The sequence below is a fragment of the Dendrobium catenatum genome, unplaced genomic scaffold (genome assembly GCF_001605985.2).
Source record: "Dendrobium catenatum unplaced genomic scaffold, ASM160598v2 fragScaff_scaffold_432, whole genome shotgun sequence".
In the NCBI taxonomy this organism is placed as follows: Eukaryota; Viridiplantae; Streptophyta; class Magnoliopsida; order Asparagales; family Orchidaceae; genus Dendrobium; species Dendrobium catenatum.
Genome location: NW_021318894.1, coordinates 802,657 through 822,907, shown reverse-complemented (window position 1 = coordinate 822,907; position 20,251 = coordinate 802,657). Strand labels below are relative to the sequence as shown.

The window sequence follows — 20,251 nt, the reverse complement described above, 5'->3', positions numbered from 1 at the left end:
TATTCAATTTTTATGTTCAATATTTTCTAAGTGATAAATAACTCTGAGTGATTATTATACCATCCCAATTAATTGTTGTGTAACGGGTAATAAATCATAGAAGTTCTGCTTTTGTATTTGTTGACTTTTTCATATATTGTTGAAATTGTGGCCCAATTGTATTATAAGTCATATCTTCATACATCCTAATTTTTTTTCCTCATCTATCTTGGAACTTGTTGATGGAACACATTGAGAGTTGAAATACGGTTCGTACTCACAATGTGAAGTCCAAAACTAATATTCTTGCATGAATCCTCTGCGATATAAATCAATATTAACCTCATTTGGTGTGAGGTACACTTAGTTTTTGTGCTTTGAACAAGGACTACAAAATCTCCCATTTGATATAAGAGAAGGTAGGTTAAAGGCTGACTTCATGACAAAATTTATGCCGTTGATGAATTCATCTATTAATGTCTTGCATCTAGGAAACCGTCAATTATACATACAATTTTTTTTATTTTGAATATCCATATCAGATGTGATCGATAAAGCCCTACACGCAAACATTCTCATTGAAACTGCAGAGTGGAATCCACATAATAAAAATGTATGAAGTAACATCTGAATAATATAGAAATGTGAACTATTGGTAAGTATTTTAAGTTTACCTTGATAGTCAAAATAGAGAAGTTCTATCCTTGATGATATTTTCAAATTCTTAGGTCATAAATTGATTTAAGATTTTGAAAATTCATAATTTCATATCCATAGAGCATTTTCTAAGAAGAGATGTCCACTAATTTTACCCCGATCTAAATTTGTAGATCTTCCTTAAAAATCATGAAAACCCTAGTTCAAGGTGTCTTTGTAAAATAAAAAATTCCTCTTTAACCCAAATGATTTGAAATTTTAAGGGATTGCTCCTAATGTCTTTAGGGACTTCTAAAATCAATTTTATTATGTTTTGAATTCATTTGGTTATAAAAGTAGCAAATCCTAATTCCAAGCTATACAGGGTGACATAATTGAAATAGAATAGAATAGAATATATATATATATATAGAGAGAGAGAGAGAGAGTTCTGTAATAACTTAATTAAATATAAAAAATCTAAACTCAATTTCATTGAACTTATAATTTATTAGGAAATCCAAGAAAAATCTATAACTCTAATTCACTAATCAAATGCACTATGTTTATCCACAAGGAAGTATTTAATTTTGCAAAATTAAAACCATTACTGAAAAAAATATCGTTCAACTTATTTCTAATGTAAAAAAGAATTTGAGGAGGTGACACACTAATATGCTTACAGCAAGGCGAATGGCGACAGAAGCTACGGCGACTAGCGACGGTCAGTGGAGAAATGATGGACTTCAAGGAGTAATGTGTCTGTGAACGAAGAGTCCAATCTGTCCAAGAATGGCGAATGATGACGATTGAGACCAAGGGGCAGGCTAAGGCTCAGCTTTGTGTGAAAATAGCTTTTGGAAGGCTGTTTTGCTTGAATTGGATGAGGGGACGAGACGGTGGAAATAGGGCCTTCACCGATGGAATTTTCGCCGGAACGTCCAAAATTAAAACTGGCGCCCTCTCCGCTAGTGATTCCGACGAGTATTTTTTCAGCAAAAGAATTCGTCGGAAATTGCTATTATTTCTGCAGTGTGTGTTGCGTGACAGGGAAAGAACGAGAGGGAGTGAGCGATCACGAGAGATGAGGAACCGGAGGGGTCACACTTGATTTGAGAGAAGATTGGAGCACGTGCACTAGTTAATATGAGCTGCTGGCTTACTCCATAATGATGCACTTTGCGTGAATGCATGAGCTGTAGGTATTTCCGGGTCTTTATGAAAGCAAAGATTGATGAATCTCTGTAGCTGGTGCAGTGGATTAAGCTGTGGGTATGAGTTTAAGCTTATTCCTGAAAGTTGTCCTAAAGGTAATCCTAGGGAAGGGGCCTATGGTGGGCTGGTTTCAGAACCATGAGGGAAGAATCTAGCCTTTTACAATTATCTTGTTTTTTTTATTCCTTTGGGTTGAGCGAACTTCCTGCTTTATATCAAAGATTGGAGCTGTTCTTACAGGATGGTTGAAGCATTATTTGGACTGAAGTTTATGCTTTGGTTGTTAGGAATGTAATCTAAGGACTAAGACCAATTTTTGGAAGGGTTCTTATCTGAATACGAAGATTAAACAATTGTTGCCTCACTTTAATTTCGGATTTGAGAATATTTTGCATGAAGGGAATTCTACTACTGATTGACTTGCTAATGAGGTTGCAAGTTCAAAGATTCTTAGGTGCATTCATTCAAAGATCCATGTATGGTTTACTTGTTGGGATTATCAAATTGGATGGATGCGATTTTCCTTATTTTGCGTGCTGATGCTGTTTTGGTTTCTTTTGTTTTTATTTTGTATTTTCACTTTTCGATTATTGTGCTAAAAGCATTTTTCTTTAATCTTTTTGAATGTCTTTAACTATGGTATCTCTTATTCTTGTGAATACGCCACACCCCACCCACTCATCTGGTGGTCTTTCAGAAAAAAAAGTAAAAAATAAAATATCCAAGATTAATAACTTTCATTTCTTGAAATTTTGGTTTCAAAGTTTCTTCGCATCTAAATCTACATTGTGACCTTATATCCTAGAATGTCCTACATCTGGTTTGCAGGAAGGCTTCATTTTGAAGTGCAATGCAAGGGCCATGTCACATAATGATATGATAATAATGGATCTTACTCCCTGATAATGAATTAATAAAATGTATTTTTTTTGTAGAAAACCAACTACAATCACATTAAATTAACCTTTCGACATCACTTATGCTATGTTATGCATTCTTCACATTTACCTTATTCTTTTAGCTTGTTTCCTGCATATCTTTGTTTCTGTATAAGTGTAGCATCTTTGCATGTTTCTCATACACATGCCTCCTCTTTATTGCTAATTTTTCAGCTTCTTGAAGAATAATGTATCCCAAGTGATTGAGCCCCCTTCAAAAGTTGCAGAGGAGGAATTGCCTCAGCAACAAGAGGTGGTACTGCTTGAAAGGACTCAAAATGATGGGACGTCTGAGCAAATAGTATTTTCTTCTGCAGCAGATGTTGATGTATATGAACTACAAGCCTTATGTGATAAGGTAAAAACTATATAGCGTTACCTAAACATTAGACTTGTGAATTGTCTCTCCCTTCTTAAATCAGCAAGAATATGTGGGATTTAAACTTTAAATGCTTAGTTTGAGTATTGTTTCTTTGTGAGAAATATGAAAACCGGTCATTTCATTTTCATTCATGTTTATTGCAAGTCTTCTTATGGTGTGGAAGTCATCATAAACACAATTATTAGCCTCATCCAACCATTTGAGTATTGTTTTATGAGTTCTACTTTTCAATTCATTTATTGTGAGCGTGCATTAGATTTTAGTTCTAGCTTACAAAAGCTTTTTTTCTCAAGCTATTGCCATGATATTTTTAAACTACATTTTCACCATATTCCTTTCAAGTTTTTTGATTCTCACTGTCGTACTTATGTATCTATTATTATTATTACCCGGTACGGACACTCAAATTAACGAGGTAGGAATAGACGATTGGATGGTTATTATAGTTCTTTCAATAACATAAAATACTTAACAAACTAACATCCAACATTTAACTGAAGTGCCTCTAAAACAAATTTTTCAATTTGAACATATAATAAATCAATTCTTACCTATTTTCTTTTGATCACCTTTTTTTATAGACGAATTCTTTTATTTCAAACATTTATTTCTTAGAGGATTTACATGATATGTAATTTAACATTTTGTGTTTCATTGTAACTCAGTGGATAATTACAGTTTATAATATAACAATTAAATCTAAACTACCGGCAACTCCCAAGTGAAGCCACAAGTCCCAACCCAAACCAAATCTACTTGTATCTATCCACTTCACTTTACTCAGGATCGTTGAAAGAAGACAACTCATGACTGCTAATCAAATTCTCTAGAAACTATAATCAACGATTGTTAGTGTTGGTAGACTGAAACCTACGGTACACCTGGGATGATGAAACCATGAGATCTTGATCGGGTTTACCTCCATCCCCCCACAACCAAAATTTTAAATTGTTGCATGTCTAAGCATTGATTTATCTTTAATTGAGAGGTCTCTTCTATACTTTAGGAGGGATAATTAACTATGAAGGCTAGCACTTTTAGGAAGTAGAACATCAAAACTAAATAAACTCTGATGCTAATCATTGAGGAAATTTGGTTAATCTAAATTCCAATCTACATCGGAGAAAATGAGACCTTAAACTTGAGGAAGCAGGGTTTGTTCTGTAGTACCATATTTTCCTGAGCAAACAAAATGTCGGCACAGGTACACTAATCATCGCTGTCTTCAACTCCCGAAAGGCTCGGGTCACTTCCTACTCCCACTTGAAATTATCTTTTTTCAATTGCTCCGTTAAAGGTCTTACTATGGTATCATATTCCTTCACAAACTTCCCGTAATAGTCGGTGAGCCTGAAAAGCCCCTGCATCTCCCTCAAATTCTTAGGAAGAGGCCAGTCCACCATGGCCTAAATCTTGGACTGGTCAGCTAACACCCCCTCTCTGGACACCACTTGCTCTAAATACTCCACCTATGATTTCCCAAATGTGCACCTTTTCAAGTTGGCAAACAGTTGATGCTTCGTCAATGTCTCCATGAGAGTCTTCAAGTGCTCCTAGTGTTCTGTATGTCCTGTTGTATATCAAAATGTCATCAAAAAATAAGGATAAACCTTCAAAGATATGGTTGGAACACTCAGTTCATTAGTGACTAGAAGGTGGTAGGGACATGGGTAAGGCCAAAAGGCATCACCAGGAACTCGTATTACCCTTCATGTGTCCTGAAGCCCGTCTTGTGCACATCTGCTATCTTCATCCTGATTTGATGGTATCCCAACTTCAAATCAATTTGGAGAAGATTGCAGCTCCGAATTCCTCATCCAAGAGTCTATCACAATAATTGGAAACCTATCTCGCATCGTTTCCTTGTTAAAGAGCCCTGTAATCCACACAGAACCTCTAGCTGCCATCCTTCTTCACCAACTGTATCGGGCTAGAGAAGGGACTCACACTAGGTCTGATGATTCCTACTTCTATCATCTTCCTGATCAGCCTCTCTATCTCATCTTTCTGGATCTGAGGGTAACGATATGGTCTTACACTGATGGGAGAAGCACTTCTTTCAAGTTGATGGCATGCTCGTGCTCTCGAGGCGGTGGTGATGTAGAACTATGAATGATCTAAATAATTGATATAAGAAGTTGCACGCTTTCAAGTAAGAACAATAATAATTAAAGCGTTAATCACTTAACGAAAATGAAAATAAGAAAGGGGTGCCTTAGTTTAGGCCAAGTCACACAATAATAGCTAGGATCACAAAATAATTAGAAACTTCAACATAAGAAAATATAGAGGATTTCGAATAACATCCCTAGATTAACAACGAGATTATATGCAAAGAAGTCCATCACTCATTCCGTACGTTTACTAAGCTTTGACAAATAGCTTTGCACGATTTCTTATGCTTGATGCACAACCTACAATCGAAGAAGATTAGGAAAGAAATTGAAGAGGGGGAAAAGAGTTCACCCTTGTCTTGGCATGGCGGTGATTTGCCACTGAATGGTAGAAACCTGTTCTTCAATGGCTTCCGAAAGAGTGAATATGATACGCTCCAAGTATGCCTCAACGGAATTATCTACCTCTGGATTGACGTCGAAGAAAGGTGATCGGAGGATGCCGACGAAGCCTTATTCGTTGTAGACGAAGCCAGAGCCGAGTTCAGGATCGGCCATATGTATGATACATAGTGTTGAGGTATTGTGGAAGACACCCTTTGCTGTCCTTGAGGATTCATTTTTTTTTTCTTGAGAGAAAGAAGTTTCTCCAAGGAATCCAAGTAGGAGAAGGGGTGAGAGGGTGACTGGCCAAGTTAGGGAGCTTGGGAAAGTTTAGGTTCAGATTTTAGAGGTGTTAGGGTTAGGGGAAGGCCGACTAGGTTAGAGAGGGTGGCGGGGAAATATAATTCAAATTTTAAAGGATGGAGGATGGAGGATGGAGAAAAATTAGATAATTGTTTCCCTAATTAATCCCCTAAAGTTGGAAGGATTTTATGTAGGATTAGAGAAAGGGAGGGGGCGGGTAAGAGAGAGAGAGAGGAAAGGGTTTGAATTCTACCCCAAGTGAGAGGCTTAATTTTGGAAAGCAATTAAGTGGTGGGGACAAGGAGGGGGGCCGGCGGCATAGAGAAGGGATGTGGGGTTTAGGAAAGGGATTTAATAGTTGCTTAAGTGGGAATCCCAAATTAAGGAAGAGGATTTAATTCCAATCCAATTCAAAATTAATTTGGATTTGATTTAGACACTTTCCTAAAATAAAACTTCGTATTTTAGGAAACAAATTCAAATTCAAATTGATTTGAATATGAATTAAATGGGTTACCTAAAACATAAAGGCCAAATTAGGAAGGGCTTTTATTGCATGCTTTGATGGGGGAATTCAAGGGGGTGGCGGCTAAGGTTTGGATGTAGGCCGGCGGCTTAAGGTGGTGGTTTGGACACCAGTAGTGTTGAGGGTGGTGAGGTGTTGGCCGAAAGGGAAGGATGGGGAAGGGGCTTGGAGCTTGTGGTGGTTGGAAACCCTAGACCGACAGCTAGGAAGAGAGGGGGAAAGAGGAAAAGAAAAGATAGGGAAGAACGAGCTAGCCATGAACTCGGACACTTCCAAGGTTGGTGGGTGATCCGTTTCCCTCTCCTAGGGATTTCTCTCCAAAGCTCTCAAGCTCTCACACAAACATAAGATTGCATGAATTTTTTTTTTATCATCCATTCATTATTGCTCTCAAAGGAGAGGTTGGACTCAATGTTTAAAATTGCACAATTAGGTATTGAGGCGTTTTTTATTTGTGAGACGAGGCGTAAGCCTCAAGGCGTTTTGAGGCGTGAGCCTCAAAATAAAAAATTGCTTTAAGTGCAAATAAATGTTAAAAGTAAATTTAATATAATACTCAAATAATATGCTAAAAATGACATTATCTTTCTATTGAATTATGAAATAACACAATGATATACATATGTCAAAAGTTAGATTAAAAAAAAATCAATGACATATATATGAAGCAAAAAATTTCACAAGACGTAAAGTGGCTAGTGATAAATTGCATGAAATATACTTGAAATACAAATATTGCATGAGCAAAAAATTATTAAATATAGAAATTGCATAAAAGTATCATATAACATTAAGTTTAACTTCAAATTCTTTCTTTCTTAGTTCCCTACTCATCTACATTTAATTTTTAAAAAAGACTGAAAAGTTAGCAACAACTAAAAAATCATATGTATTATCATCACTGAGGTGATTTTTATTTGAGTCGTCATTATAACAAATTGATATCTCCTGAGGAGAGGCTCTCCTCAAGGCGGGCCTCAACCAAGTTGTGGCGCAAGCCTCATAAAAAAAACCGCGTATGCTTCGAGGCGTTTTTCACTGAAATTGCGTAAAGGCGGGCCTCATATTGCGCAATTTTAAACCATGGATGGACTTAAATAGTCCAATACATGAATGGAAAAATAAAAGATAACATTGCCCCTAGGGCTTACATATGACAAGATCCTTAACTAAGGGTAAAATGAAAAATGCTAATAAAACAAATACATAATGCAAACAAATAAAACAAATACATATGATGAATCAAAAATAGATCGTCGACCACGTCTCTGATATACTTTCCATGATCTGATGTCCCCATCAGATGAATACCCGACTAGTGGTTGAAATACATCCTGATATTATTGCAGAATTTGCTAGGCGCTGACTGGAATCTCCCTTGCCTCCTATTTTTGGACCCCTTTTATGCTTTACAACTCTTTTAAATATCCTCGGCTTGCATCCTGGATTGCCCTAAGCATGGTTTTGCTTAACTTGGTATCCCCTTGAAGCACTACCTTTTTCCCTTCCACCTGTATCTCCTTGGTTAATGGCTTCTAGTTCACCTTTATATCTCCCATAGTATGTATCCACTTTATTCATAGAACCCATTTGTACTTCCCAACTCTATGGGAAGAAAGTTTTCCACCATCTGAATACCCTACAAGTTCATCACCACCCATTTACATATTTCATTGCTCCTCTCTAGCTTGCTTGTTCCCATCATCACCCCACATCCTTCTGTCCTTACTAATTTCAACTTCAATCGGTCCACCACCCAATTTGAGATGAAGTTATGTGTAGCTCCGCCATCCACCAAAAGTACGACAAATTGCTCACCAGTTTGCCCCTTACTTTTATGGTATGATTTGGAGTAAATCCCACCACAAAGTTCACAGATATATCTGCCACATCCAAGTACAACTGTTCTGTCTCCTCCTGTACTTTCTCCCCTTTCCAATCAGCCCTAGGAGCAGCTGGCGAAGCCTTTGATTGCATCTCGATCAATGTTTTCATCATGCTTTCCATGTTTCCAAAACACTCTCCATGGAGGAAAACCTTCCATCCATTTTGAAAAATCTTTCCTCAATCGGCCCTAAGTTGTTCCATCTCTCCTTTCAAAGCTTCCTTCTTCTTTGTTGTCATTCATAAATTTTGGGCTCCAAACCGCGAAAACAACAAAAATTTGTGAATTTGATCTCGAAACAGCGAAAATTAGCAAGGTGGAAAAAAATTTCAGTATAAATCAATGATTGGGACCTTAACTTCAGCTCAGGACACCTCTCTGATATCAATTTGATATGCCTTAGAGTGAAAACAACGAGATAACTACACAAAAATAGTAGTAGATTGAGAGACAAGGGATGATTCTTATATTAATGCTCTAATACAAAAGGAAGATATAAATTCAAGGTTTAAAATTGCAGAATTGAGTATTGAGGCGTTTTTCATTCGTGAGGCGAGGCGTAAGCCTCAAGGCGATTTGAGGCGTCAGCCTCAAGGCGATTTGAGGCGTCAGCCTCAAAATCTAAAAATTGCATAAAATCAAAATAAAAGTTAAAATTGATTTTTTATATAATATCCAAATAATAGGTTAAATGATTATATATTAACTTTCTATTGAACTATGAAGTAAACAAATTTATATACCTATGAAATAAAAAATTGTATAAGATGCAAAGTGTTAAGTGATAAATTATGTAAAATAAAATTGAAATCCAAAAATTATAGGAACAAAATAACATAAAATATATGAATTGCATAAAAGCTATGATGCACCGACACTTCTCAAAGAGGCGTGCAATGTCCGACACCGTATCCGACACGACACTCGCCCGACACTGGTCAGACACGCCGAAAACGTGTCCGATTAAAAAATATTAAATACAAATTGGACACACATGTCCGACATGCGTATCTTAAATATTTTATGAATTTTTTTAAATATAATTTCTTGTATTTGGCGGGATTTAAACTAAATTTATTATTTCCTATCCACAACACCAAATCAACTTCCGCACTTAATAACCAATCATCAAATATTCTCATTTTCTTTTCTTTTTGGCAGTGAAGGTATTTTCATCTCCTCTTGGTGATTGATAAACGGCATCGACGTCTGACTCTCGACATCCTAATACTAATAATTTTAAACACAAGTTCTAGTTAAATGACTTATTATTTTCAAATTATTTTTAAAATTATATTTATTTAATTTTTATACACTATTTTTTAAATATAAAAACAATAATACCGTGTCCAACCCGTGTCCGTGTCCTATATTTTCAATAACTGACGTGTCTGTGTCGTGTCGTATCCGGGTTGCAGTGTCTGTCTCTGTGCATCATGGCATAAAAGTATCATAGAACATCAAATTCAGCTCTAATTTTTTTATTTCTCAATTGCTACACATCTACATTTAATTCTTAAAGAAACTTAAAATAATTAGCAACAACTCAGAAATCATTTGGACTATCATTACTAAGTGGATTTTTATTTGATTCATTATCATAACAAATTGGTCTCTTCCCTGCCTCATCCTGTAGGGTCCAATACATCTCAAACTGTTTCTTCTTCATTTATTTCAATCATCTTCATCTTTCATAAATATTTGTTATCAACATAAAGATAATACTCCAAATTTTTAAGAGATGGTGGTGACATGCGGCTTTCTAGTGATCCCCTACGGCAGCTATAACAGTGGTGGCTACGGTGAAGGTTGTTGGGCTAGAGGTCGAGACAATTGAGAAGAAGTTATTGTGGCATGATTTTTTTGGGGCTTTTGTATAAGAGTTAGGTGAGTTTTAAATAAAAAAATACATAAATAGAGTGAGGCGTATGCCTCATGCCAGTGAGGCGAGGCACGCCTCAAGGCGTTCCTCATCCAAGATGAGGCATAAGCCTCATAAAAAAAGTTCGAGGCGTAAGCCTCATAAAAAAAGCTCGAGGCGTAAGCCTCGAAGCATTTTTTACTAGAATTGTGCTGAGGCGGGCCTCAAGGCGAGCCTCATATTGCGCAATTTTAAACAATTGATATAATAATCTAAAAATAAGAGATGTAGATCGTCTCTCTCGCTAAACTTAGATGCCGCTAGGAAGCTCTCACAAAAAGAAAATCCAGCAAAAATAACTCCAATTATGCATAAAAGAAAATGAACCCTAACTTAGCCTTAAATACTCTTCTCCTCCTTTCCCTCCTAAGCAGCCCTCTCCTATTTGAATTTCAATTAGAAAATTCCTTTCCTAATTAATCCTCTCCTAACATAAGTAATTATATCCCCGTTGGACAACACTACTTTAACTGACCTTCCTCCCCTCTCTTCCGTCGAACCTACCTAGGCTGAGATTTACTGGGTTGGCCGGTCCAGTGCTACATGGCTCGCTCCTTGCGGGATGCCTCTGCTTCCTTCATATCACCAGGCTCTTGTTGATACGTCCAAACTTTATGACTTGGAGATATACAACTAAATGCTAGAATGCCTTTCCCATTCCAAATCACAAAGTGGATACACCCAGGTATAATAAAAGAGAAGTTAAATATTCGCAAATTAAGAGGAGAGTAATATGAAGAACTTATAGCTTTTATTGTAAAACTCAAAATATTTTGCAGACTCTTAGAAAGACTTGCCAAGACTAAAGACAACTTCAAAACTAGGCGCACACAAAGCTAACAAATTATCTCCTTATATAGATGGAGAAAGGATCGAACTTGCATAATTTAATTTTGCATCCATAAATATTTTATTCAACTTTTATAAAGTGATTTTAATAAATCATAATTTTTATGAAGTATCTATACTAAAGCAGATCTTGTCAACTTTGCTAATTTGTTTGTAGAGGATTAGGTCACTGATTAACATTTGCAATTGCATATGTAAGACCATGGTTTAAAATTGCGCAATATGAGGCTCGCCTTGAGGCCCGCCTTTGCGCAATTCCAATAAAAAACGCTTTGATGCTTACGCCTCGAGTTCTTTTTATGAGGCTTACGCCTCAACTTGGTTGAGGCCCGCCTCACCTCACTGGCATGAGGCTTACGCCTCACGCTATATATATTAAAACTTACATAAATCTTGAAGTAAATGCCCGACATTGGACTCTGTAGGAGAGGAGGAAGGGGAGAGAGCAGTTCATCATAATGATGATTCAAATGAAGAACCCCTTAGTGATGACAATGCTGATGACTTATGAGTTCTTATGTGATATGTCATTGCTATTTATTTTTGGAAATTGAAATTATATTTTAATGAAAAGAATATTGAGATTTGGGAAAGATAGAATTTTGAGTTGAACTATATTTCATGTTGTCTTATTAGTGGGATATTTTAATTTCACTTCATATCTTATGTTTTTTATGTTTTATATTATTCACTCATTAGAATTTAAAAAATTTATCATTTTATGCTTACGCAATCTTTTGATTTTGAGGCTTGCGCCTCAAAACGCCTTGAGGCTTACTCCTCGCCTCACGAATGAAAACGCCTCAATACCCGAATACGCAATTTTAAACATTGTGTAAGACAATATCATTGAGGACTGAGATTGGATATTTGATTGTAAATTTTCTCAGTTCAAAATTTTGCTCCAATTAGCATTGTTATAATTTACGGAGAGGTAGATGTTTTATCTACTCTGGTGGGGACGCAGAGGATTGAATTTCAGGAGTGTGACTTATGATGCTGTCTAAACAAAATGGCTAGCCGGAGCACATCAGGTGAAATAAGAGTTTAAATTTTCACTTGAAAAAAGAGTTTGTGAATTAAAAAAAAAAAGAAAATAGTTGTTTTTTTTTTTCAAAAAGGCATTGTATGATACTTAGAGTTGGGTGAATTCAAATTTTATCTTATTTTTAGTCCGTGCAACATGTTCAGACTGTGTTTAGACATTTACCGTACTTGTTAGATCACATAGGGATATTTTATCTTTAGTATTCCTGCACATTTTTTTGATGCATATGCATGATGCATTTGCACATTTCTTTCTGCATTTATATGATGTACTTGCATTTGTTGACTGTAACGGCAAAACCAACCGCTCATTCCACCGACATACTCAAACGATCGGACACGACGGTTCAACCACCGCCTCTCTCACGGCATAAAAATGCTTCTCTCGTTCGGTTAACATATACGCACACAAAGCTCTGAGAATCGGAAGAAAGGGAAGTTGGACGACTGCATGTGTCTTGAGATGATTCAAATTTAAGTTCTTTTTTATTTTAGCCCGCGCAACATTTTCAGACTTTAAATTTAGGAGTTTAAAGTATTTGTGAGAGCATATGTGGGCGAGCTTATTTTAAAAGTTTAAACGGAGTTTAGAAATACTGCATATTATTTTTAAATTTTAAGGAGAATCTCTCCTCGGCAATGTTCTTAATTTCCTGTAAAAAGAAATCTGCTCGCAGATTCCCAGAGGAATGAATGAAATGTCTGTTTCACCTTTTGCAGATTTTTAGCATATATTTTTCTTCAAGTTCTGAAAAAAGTTCAGTTCTTCCTGTAAATCTCCTTTTCTGTAAATTGTATGTTTCAACAGTATTAAAGCAAAACTTTGTCAGGATAGGTTGGATGGCCACGGAGACCATTATCAAAAGTGGTAGCATCTTTGAGGAATAGCTACATGGTTGCTACCTTGCATTCAATAACTACGTCTCATGGTTCGGGTAATTGTATACTTCGGTAAATATTTTGTTGTTTCTTACTATTGAACTATTAGCTTAGATTCTCTGAGTTCGAGAAAAAAATGTCTTTGAGATTCTTTTGATTAAGTAATGAACATCTTATCATACTTATAAAAGTAAGTTAACAGATGGAAAAGAGCAAAAACAACTTATAGGCATGGCTCGTGCTACATCTGATCATGCTTTTAATGCTACAATTTGGGATGTCCTTGTTGATCCTTCCTATCAGGTATGAGCAGTCTTGATTGGTAATTTTTGGGGCCTTAAATTTTTTGGTTAACTTTGCAAGAAGATTTTTTGGTCATAATATCTGGCTTTCTGTGTGAAAAAGATTCCTCTCGTCAGTAATTGACTTGTAGGATTTTGCTCCTATAGGGCCAGGGTCTTGGCAAGGCACTTGTTGAACAGGTAGTACGGGCATTACTACGGCAGGATATTGGCAATATCACATTATTTGCTGATAACAAAGGTGTGTTAATTCATTTGCTACTTAGGATTAATTTCTAGCCTACTTTTCTCATATCCAATATATGTGAAGAGTGATTTGGCATCTGCTTAGAATCTTCTCTTTGATTTTATTCTACATGCCTCGTAAAATAGCTGTAAAAATATCATGACTTTTGATTCTCTATTTAGTACGAGTCCTATATAACAGTAAAAGTGGTTTTGATTTTTGTCTTAATGATGGAATTAAATTCTTTTTTTCCTCAATCCCTCTGTTTGTACACACACACACATACAAACATATCAGGCGTAGCGAATGAGTTCAAATCTTGCCAGGGTAGACTTCTTCTTGTGGCCCTTTTTTAAGGGATGGTAGGGTAATTTAGGCGACCTGCACATTATTTTGCTAACTCTGAGAAGTAAATTATGTCTGATGATGGGATGCATCAAATTGTAACGATGTTTTAGTCTTGAATTGGAAGCATAATTTTTTTTTTTCAAAGAATGGTTCGATTTCATGAGAAGGTAATTGTGATTTCAAAGTATGAAGATATTCAAATGATTTGTAGCCAAATATAGGATTTGATGATATCTTGCATGTATTAGATAATTTTGTTTGGTGAGTTTAATGGGTAAAATTATACTTTCAGAAGGTGTCATTTGATCATCCTTAAATTTTTCATGTTCTTGATGAATTATTACAATCATAATAAAAATTGTTGTAACTTGATCCACATGTAATTCATATGTTCTGCATCTTCAATTTGAATGTTATATAAAGTAATAATTTCTTACCCTATTAAAATTTGATTAAACCATGCATGTCTTGTATGTAAAATTAAAAAGTGAGGAAAAGTCTTTTTTTCTCCTAAAAGAAGTCTCTCTCTCTCTCTCTCCATGGTAGAATTATCATTTTCTACCCAATTAAAATTTGATGATTTGGCCTTCAAATGGAGGTTAAAATTATCTATTCTTTTTAATGGCATTACAACTCATAACATGCATGATCTCGAGAATTTAAGATCATTTGATCATCAATTTGATGAATCAAAACTTGCACAATTTATGGCTCCAATTGCATGTAAAGATAATTGTGATTTTATTGTGGAGAGCATTCAAATATGTGGGTTGTTGTTATTATCTTGCATGTATTTGACAGTTTTGATTGATGAAATACCAGAGTAAAACTAAGCATTTATAAAGGCTTCTATATGATCATTCTTATATTTTTTACATGCTTGAAAAATAATTAAATGACAATGAAATTTGATGTAGCTCAACCCACATGTAAGTTTTATATTGTAGATCACAATCAACGGTGTGATCATGAGTTTTAAGACTATAAAGTGATAAATAAAAGAAAGGGAGAAGAAAAAGTTTATTTACATGTGCATGTGCATATGCTCTAATTATTGTTAGATATCATTTAAACATTACTCAGATGCATAACTATTTTTTTCATAGTGTTAATGATGCTTGAATAATTATGTAAAATGTTGAAACTTAAATGTTATAAAATCACACTTAATAATGCTATTTTGAGTATGAGGACAATGTAGATAGGTGGATCAAAAAAGTAAAATTACGTGGACAATAATGTCCTAGGAGAAAAAAATCTATCTCATATACATATATCTACGGGGATGGAATTTTCTTATCCTTGTAAGAAATTTTTCTTTCTCTTCCTATTTAGATTGTTATGTTATGACATTCAAATGTTAGATGAAAAATTTTATTAAACTTAATGGCATAATCATTTTGAAGAACTTTTGAGATCATCTACTTACCAATTGGTGTATCAAAATTTTCTTAATTGGTGGTCTTGATCACATGAGAAGATAGTTTTGTTCTTCAACATATGATGTCTTTCAAATGGCATGAAATGGAATGAAGTGCATTATTTGATGTTGATATTTAGTGTGTATTTAATGATTTTGATTGCTAAAATACATGGGTAAAATTGGACTTTTATATGTTCTCCATTCATCATTGTTTCTTATAGGGGCTTGATGCATGTTCAAATTATTATAAATAATTGATGAAACTCAACCCAAAAGCAATTTATATGTTTTAAGGTGAACTTTGAAAGAACTTTGTTAAATCCATCATTAGTTGGATGTAGTTGGAGATTAACAATTATCTTGGGCTCTTATATATCCTCAAAATATCTCCAAGTTTTAATTTTGTTTTTAGAAACGAAAGAAGTGAAATTAAAATCATTTTCTTAAACATGTTTTCTATCTATAAGCAAAACTCAAGATTGCATGGTTGATTGTGGTCTATAGTATAAGAATTAAATGAAGATTGAGTTTCCATCAATTTTCATAAAGATTTAATCATTTGTCACTCACGTGAGAAATATAAGGATGATTGAATAGCATATGAAAACTACTTTTAAATTCTAGTTTCACTTATCTATTTCATCGAGAGACTAGCCAATACGTTTATAATATCATTAACAATTCCTGTATTTGTTGTCAATTCATTTGAAATTCTTTACAATTTAAAATCACAATTTTCTTGTCATGCACGTAGACCATCTATGTGAAAGTTTTGATTCATACAACTGACCAATGATGACAATTTTTAAAATCATGCATGTCACCAGTTAACTGATGTCGAAGAGATTGCATGGTTTCAATCTTACATTTAGGATAATAACATTGAAAGCTAATTAGGTGGAGAAGATTAATTCTCCTCCTAAGTGAAGAAAAATTCATCCTTATTTATATTTATATATACACGAACTAGCATTATGTAACGCAAATTTTAACAAAGATATCATAAAACTATTAAGGCATAAACTATTAAGGAAATGAGAATATTGAGTCAGTTCCTTTATCTGATATTAAAAAGGAGATTAATGGCGATGGCTTAGTAGAGTTTACTTGGTTCATGCAATTTGTATTTCCCATTGGTCTTAACCTTTTCAACCATGACTGAGCAAGATTCAATAAGGTGACTCCGAAGGTGGATCCAAGTGATTGATTAGGCTCTTGTTGCATGATATTTGACGTTGAAAATTTTTTTTGTTTGAGGGAAAGTGATGATCAATGTGAGCTCTTATATGGGGTGGCAGATTTTCAAGACACCTAGAGTATTGGTTTAATCCCCATTAGATAATTGAAAATATATATTGACATAAAAATACGAAGCAGTTGGCCATAACTCATAGGTTTTAAGTTTTTTGGCTGAAAATATACTTGACCACTGATTTACCATAACAGAATTCAATCCCCCTTTCCATGAATTTACCTTTCTGGTCAATTTTTTTCACTCTAAATCGGGAAATGTAGCAACTGAGGCAACCTGCAATTTTATGTGCTAAATATGAACTTAAAATATTTTAGTTATGAGTCATATACTTTCCATTTAATGGAAGAAATAATCAGCTCAGGATCAAAAGATGAAAAACAACTGCGGTGGGGTGTGGTGGGTTGGGGAGAACTTTAACTAAATGTATACGTGCACAAATTCATACAACAACACCAAGTCTTTGTCCTACTACGTGGGGTCGGCTACATGAATCCTTTTTCGCCATTGTGTCCGGTTAAAAGTTAAATTCTCATCTAAATCTAATAAAGAAATACCATTTCTAATATTTTCTAACCAAGTATTTTTAGGTCTACCTCTACCTTTCTTAACATAAGCCAAATCTAATACCTCAACTTTCCTAACCGGGTCATTGGAAGGCCTCCGTTTAATGTGACCAAACTGTCTAAGGCGACTCTCTCTAATCTTATCTTCCACTGGGGCTACTCCAACCTTTTCACGTATATGCTCATTTCGTATCCTATCTCTAATGGTCAAGCCACCCATCCACCTAAGCATCCTCATCTCTTCAACACTTAACTTAGTATTATGCTTCTCTTTTAATGGTCAACATTCGGCACCATAAAGCATTGCAGGTCTCACCACCATCTTATATAATTTTTCCTTAAGTTTGAGGGGAACTTTTCTATCGCACAATAACGTGCACAAATTCATGAAACAGTAAAAAAACAAGAAACAAACAAAGAGCATCAGTACTGATAATAATCACACATTGCATAAAACAAAGTGCATTCATATAGTAAAAGTTCAAAATAGTCCTCTAACTGTTGAGAAATGTCTGATTTAATCTCAGAGTTTTTCATTGCTCCAATTTAATTCCTCAACTATTAAAAATTAAGTTAAATATGAAAGGTATTTTAGGTACTACTAGTGAATATGAAATTAGATTACTTATATTACTCAATTATCATTTTATTATAGTAAATATTTAATTAACTACATAATAATGGTAAAGAAATAGTAATTTTTTATTATTTTTTAAAGCAAAATATTACAAGATAAATATTATAGTTTTATATCATTTAAATATAATAAAAATGATTCTTCTTTTTTTGTCATATAATATAATTTTTATCATGTTAGATTTTGCTTTAAAAAAATAAAAATTTTATTATTTATTAACTCTTATTATGTAGTAGGTTAAATATGTATTATAACTTATTAAATGATAAAAACATTGAGCAATATAAGCAATATGATCTCATATTCACTTCTAATACCTAAAATATCCTTCATATTTAACTTTAGAGTTAACTTTAACTCTTATTTTAGACTTTGAGATTAAATTGGCTCAGTTTTTAATACTCGAGTGACTAAATCGGAGCAATTGAAAACTCAAAGTCTAAATTAGACATTTATCAATAGTCGATATACTAGTTAGAGCTTTTACTCTGCATTCACATAAGTTTAACTATTTCCTGCTGTTGAAATCTTTTTATTGGCATGTGCAGTTGTGGATTTTTACAGAAACTTAGGATTTGAAGCTGATCCTGATGGTATTAAGGGCATGTTCTGGTATCCAAGATATTAGTTAGATACATCCCTGCTGATGATACAGCTTGTATATGGTGTAAAATGCTGCAAGTTCTGCACCTTATGACAATTGAGGTGAGATATTGATGTAAATGCACCTTCTAACTTTTCATATATGCTTCATATTTGTTTGAAATTACATGTTTTACCAAACTATTATACACTTTGCTGCCATGAGAATTCAATTGCTTTTGTATTTATATATCTCAGCATTATTAACTCAGAATGTCTATTTCTTAGTTCAGACTGTATATTTCTTATTTTCAGGGCGTGTATCTCTGGTTTGAGATCTGATGGCTGTTGCATTAAGTGTTTCTTTGTTTCTAGCATGGACTGTGAAATTTGTTAAATTTTTAATGATTGTTCTTGTCATATAAATACATTTGGTTTGGTTTTCCATTGAAAGGAGAATTGTTTTGTAAATATGAAAATTTTAAATTTTAATAAAGCTTGTCTTATAAACGCATGTAGTGTTTATTTGGAGATTTATTTTTTATTTTACATGTTATTATAATTTTTTTTTTATTTTTTTACTCCAAATTAAATTAGTAGTGTTTTGTTTTTCATAATTACAGATGTCAATAAATGATTAGGTTTGGCAACCCAACACGAATTTGACTTGAAAATTTTGTCGGGTTGACTCGTTCAATAAGCAGATTGGGTTTGAGTTGACCTGATTTTGACCCGATAGAACTAATGCCCTATAGAAAGCATGATTAAATCGTAGCCGTTTGTTAAAAACCTATATAAGATGTTGCGCTTACTCTTGCTGGTTTGCATTCTTGATTTTTTATTTTTCATTTTCGGTTATTTTGCATTGCAGTGCCATTGTTGCCTAGCTTGACGTCGCACCTTCCTTCTCTAGCCTTGTCGCTATCATCATCTTCCCCAATCCAGGATAATTGGATATTGACTCCTTTGAATTCAATCAACCTGAACCTCACAAATTTCAAATAGGTTATACCGTTAGATTCAAATCATTCAAGTTGCTAGTAAGTTGGGTTGGGGATCACTTTTTTAACTGATTAATTAAGCGGGTCAAGTTTAGGCTGATGGATTTAAATTGGATCAATTTGAATTGAACCTGAATTGGACTTGTTAATCCATTTTGACAATTCTAAGTTAGACTATTGCCATTCAGAGCAACCAATTCAAAGTCTTTGAACCACTTGGCACTGATGTTTGTCTTTTTACCGTTATGTTGCTGTCCTTCATTTTAGGTGTTATGCTTTATTGCAAACATAATTTTTTTAACAACAATATTAAGCTTTTATAGCATTGCATGAGGTTGGATACATGAATCTTTTTTCTCTTGTTTATTATTAAGAGTTGATTTTTTATTTAAATTTAGTAAAAAAAATGATATTTTTAATATTTTCTAACTAAGTCTTTTTAGGCTACCTCAATCTTTCTTAATATAAGGCAAATTTAATACATTTACTGTCCAAATCGGGTCATCACAAGACTGCCGTTTTATGTGACCAAGCCATCTTAGGTGGCTTTTTTCTATTCTTATTTACAAATAGAGCTACTCCAATCTTTTCACGTATATGCTCATTTTATATGTTCTCTTCCACTCATCTACATCTCTGCAACACTTAATATTATATATTTTTTTAATAGCCAACATTTTGCGGCATAACGTAATTCTTTAACATTGAAAAAAAAAGTACATTACAAAACCTCAAATTTAACTTAACTATATATTATAATGAATTTAAATACATCCATCTATAATGCAAAATAAAATTAATGGAGAATAGATATTATATATCCTTTTAGAAGAAGAAGAAATCATTTTTTTTTTCT

General features: G+C 34.1%; 1 protein-coding gene across 2 annotated transcripts in view; it reads left to right on the top strand.

Moving 5' to 3' along the window:
• The window catches only part of LOC110092647 (serotonin N-acetyltransferase 1, chloroplastic), a 44,010-nt gene extending 24,627 nt beyond the window's left edge, over positions 1-19,383 (top strand). The window contains exons 4-9 of one of the 2 annotated variants that reach the window (XR_003700525.1): positions 2,943-3,126; positions 13,015-13,114; positions 13,261-13,361; positions 13,508-13,601; positions 18,361-18,517; positions 19,266-19,383. Coding sequence is in view for 1 of the 2 variants with exons in the window: in XM_020817293.2 (XP_020672952.1) it covers positions 2,943-3,126; positions 13,015-13,114; positions 13,261-13,361; positions 13,508-13,601; positions 18,361-18,440 (559 nt within the window). In the remaining variant the exon portion in view is untranslated. Of the gene's footprint in view, positions 1-2,942; positions 3,127-13,014; positions 13,115-13,260; positions 13,362-13,507; positions 13,602-18,360; positions 18,909-19,265 lie in introns of those variants that run through there. The other variant, XM_020817293.2, reaches the window with a different exon arrangement.
• The last annotated feature ends 868 nt before the right edge of the window (positions 19,384-20,251 follow it).